The 3,430-nt window shown below is 30.7% G+C and overlaps 1 protein-coding gene across 2 annotated transcripts; it reads left to right on the top strand.

Annotated features, from left to right (window-relative positions):
- The first annotated feature begins 245 nt into the window (after nucleotides 1-245).
- Nucleotides 246-2,514, top strand: LOC112717722 (uncharacterized). 2 transcript variants are annotated; one of them, XM_072205099.1, is made up of 4 exons: nucleotides 246-569; nucleotides 877-947; nucleotides 1,804-1,897; nucleotides 2,062-2,514. In XM_072205099.1, the coding sequence occupies exons 1-4, from the start codon at nucleotides 516-518 to the stop codon at nucleotides 2,263-2,265; spliced, it is 423 nt and encodes a 140-aa protein (XP_072061200.1). In that variant the 5' UTR covers nucleotides 246-515; the 3' UTR covers nucleotides 2,266-2,514. The 2 variants fall into 2 exon arrangements, 1 of the variants encoding a protein (XP_072061200.1); XR_011866749.1 differs by lacking the exons at nucleotides 246-569; nucleotides 877-947 and adding an exon at nucleotides 1,500-1,629.
- Nucleotides 2,515-3,430: the final 916 nt, after the last annotated feature.

Below are 3,430 nucleotides of genomic sequence, written 5' to 3'. Positions count from 1 at the left end.
ACCATATTTGATCCCCCAAAGAGATGGACAGTTAGAAGATCATGAATGTCGAGATGTGCATATATCCCTCAAACTAAACTAGTATCATCATCCAAGGTTTGAATCTGCAATGTTGATACTATTGTATTCCTTTCTCAAAGGGACTTATCATTTTTGCCGATATCAAACTTACCCTGATATCAATTGGGGTCAGCGGGCTAAAATTAAGAGTGCATAGTGCTGGCAAAAAATATGATTGATTTAATAGTATTCAAATTACAAGGACATACTCTCTTAAAAAATTAAGCTACTTGAGAGTCTCTATCATAGTTTTTCTCTCCCACAACTGTATTAGCTGTTTAAGAGTATTCACAAAATAATAATTTATTTAGTTTTTAATAGCTTTTGTGCTGACAAAAGTATATATGCTTTTGATATATAGTAATTTAGCATTCTAATATTCACTATGCTATATTCAGGTTGCTGCATTATTGCTCTTATCACAACAGAAGAAAAGACATTTATTGGAGAGAAATATGAATGCAGCCCTTCAACAGAAGATTGAAGAACTTCAGAGAAATTTGATGCAGGTTATTATAAGTCACCTCTCTGCTTCGGACACTTGGAACATTTAGGTGCTAGTAGATTTTGTTGCTAGCAGAGTTTAAAAAAGGACTTAAGGTTTTGAAACAGCTCAATATTTGTTTAATACCTTATTTTCGTTTTTTTCCATCTATTATTATGTTGTAACTTTTTTTCCATCAATAATGCATGTGCCTCCAAATTGTGAATTAATGATTCATAATTTGAAGAGCTACATGTGCAGGGATATTTTCTTCTATCTATTATTTCTAGATATGGTTTTTAATCTGTAGGGTGATTTTTTTTCAAATTCAGGTTACCAATGAAAAGGTGAAAGCTCTTGTGAAATTTGCACAACTAAAGCAGGAGCATCAGTTACTGATAGAGTATGATTACTTTCATATGATGGTTACGGGATCATTTTTTTATTTTTATATTATTAGTGGCTGCTATTTATTTTTGTTATTCTGTACTGAAATTTTTTTTCTGGAAGCATCTTTGTCTTTATTAATCAACTGAAAAATATTCATTGAAAACAGTGGTATCTTTATAATAGTGTTGTGCCATTTTGAAGGATAAACTTGCATTAAGCTGTTTTACAATGTTGTTTTCAATTGTTTTCTGAACAATTATATTTTCTAGGTTTTGATTTGATTGCCATAACTGAATAACATGTGAAATTGAAAAACATTCTGGAAAATAGTTTGCTAGTTTTCTGGTGACAAAGTAATGCGAACATGTACCATGAGAAAACTAAGTCTAAACCTCTTTATTTTATGAAATAAGAGATGTTTCTCTTCCTTAAATATTGCATGATTATCAAAATATGCTGTAGTTCTTGTCTAGGAAACTTGATCAGGAGACTAAATACGAAAAAGCCATAGTTAGCATTGGAGAAAGAAAGCTTATTACTCATAAAAGAGATGAAAGTTTAAAAAACTTACTGAAGAAAACATATCTAAGTCGATGGATTGGCCCACTTTATAAGAGCGGCAATGAAGTTGACAGTAATCCAAATAATGAAGGAAAATTCCTTAATAAGAGAACCTCTTGTATGGATTTTGCAAGGTAAGTGTTTTATTGGTAGTCAGTTAATCTGAATTTATTGCATTGATAGATGATTTTGGAGGGTAATTTAAGCATATCTCTAATGTATTTGACTTGTATGAAGCTACCACTACGACCAATAGTGATTGTTTTCATACTTTTGTCTATTTATGTGTAACGTGTCTTGTCCATCAGAATGAAGATTGAAATTTCAACGCTTAAGGAAAGCATGGAAAGCTTGGAGTGTTTAACTTCATCAATTCATAGGCTTCGTCTCTCTCTTTTCAAGGTACAAAAATATTTTGTTCCGTAAGTGCCAAAACTTTTATTTGAAAGAATAAAAGCATAAAAGGGAGGTTTCCCTTTTTGATGTATCAATTTCGTCATGTTTGTTTTTGAAACTCAACATCTGAAACATATTAATGTGGGTTGCTTGCTTGATATGGCTACTAGACCAAGAAATCTGTTACCTGTGAAGATGTAGTTTCTAGTATCTCCGAAGTTCTCAATGAAATTATCAATGAAGCAAAATTTGTAAAGACTGCACTTGGGAGCTCCTTACCCATCAGTTGGTCAGGGGAAGGAGATACTGGCTACACGGGAGATAATGCTAGCACTGGCACGACACATCAGGAATGCACTAAAGGACTAGGATGATGATGAGGATGAAGATGACACTGAAGACTATAGTTGATAGTTTTAGTATGGTTGAACAATATGTTGAGAATTATAGTTGATGATTAATATACTTTGTTTGTGTTTTAAATTATATTGACTTGCTTGTTTATATTACTTTTCTTTTAGTTTGATAATACGATGAATTTGTTTATTTTTTGAAATATTATAAATATTTGAATACAAATTAGATAAAAATTTGTATTAAATTTATATTTATTTTGTATGAAATCAAGTTTATTTTGTAATGGAAAAATCTAAAAAAAATTATTTTTTACTTTACTGACGGATTTACAAACGAATTTTCTATTTGTATTCAGAGTTTGGGATGGTTTTCCAAGGTTCTAATTACATACGGAAAATCTGTTACCAATTACTGACGAAAAATTTGTCAAAAATTACCGACGGAAAATCCGTTGGAAAATTTGTCTCTAATTACCGATGAAAAATCTGTCGAAAATTTGACGTTTCAGAGAAATGGAGGAAAAATCTGTCGGTAACTGGTAAAAATCTGTCGGTAAATTACCGACGGAAAAAATCTGTCGGTAAATAATTTCCGACGAGGTTTTTACAGAAATAAAGACAAAATCCGTCAGTAATTTCGTCAGTAACCAAAAATCCGTCTGTAATAAAGACCAAATCTGTCTGTATTAAGCAATTTTCTAGTTGTGATGAGGTAGCCTTTATGTTGTCATAGATAGAAATATTTTCAACTTCTTTTTCTCTTTCATCATTGAAAGTAAAAGAAGATGATGCAGATGAATTTGACATGTCAATTGATGCCTATTTTTCAGTATCTAAAACAATTTGTCACTGCGTAACTTTTCGCAAGTTCAGGATTATTTTAACAAAACTACAATCTATTGATAATGTCTCATTGGGTGTACCAATTTATTTTACTCAATTTTTCGTTCCATTATTAACAATAAATAAATTAACAACTTTTGAATTGTGTTTCACAATGTTAATTTAAGGAGCTTAAATGATTCTTTTTGTGGGTGTCTCAAGGTCTTAATTGTAGTTTTGAAAATAAAATTAAAGATAAAAAGAAAACATACAAGGTGTCGGAGGTAAAGTAAAATGCAAAAATTAAAAGAGAAATTAAAGGAAGAAGAAGAATAAATAAAAGTAAAGAACTTTTAATTAA

The sequence above is a fragment of the Arachis hypogaea genome, chromosome 10, assembly GCF_003086295.3.
Source record: "Arachis hypogaea cultivar Tifrunner chromosome 10, arahy.Tifrunner.gnm2.J5K5, whole genome shotgun sequence".
NCBI classification, from domain to species: domain Eukaryota; kingdom Viridiplantae; phylum Streptophyta; class Magnoliopsida; order Fabales; family Fabaceae; genus Arachis; species Arachis hypogaea.
Note: the sequence above shows the minus strand (reverse complement) of the source record. Positions and strands in the feature narration are given on the sequence as shown.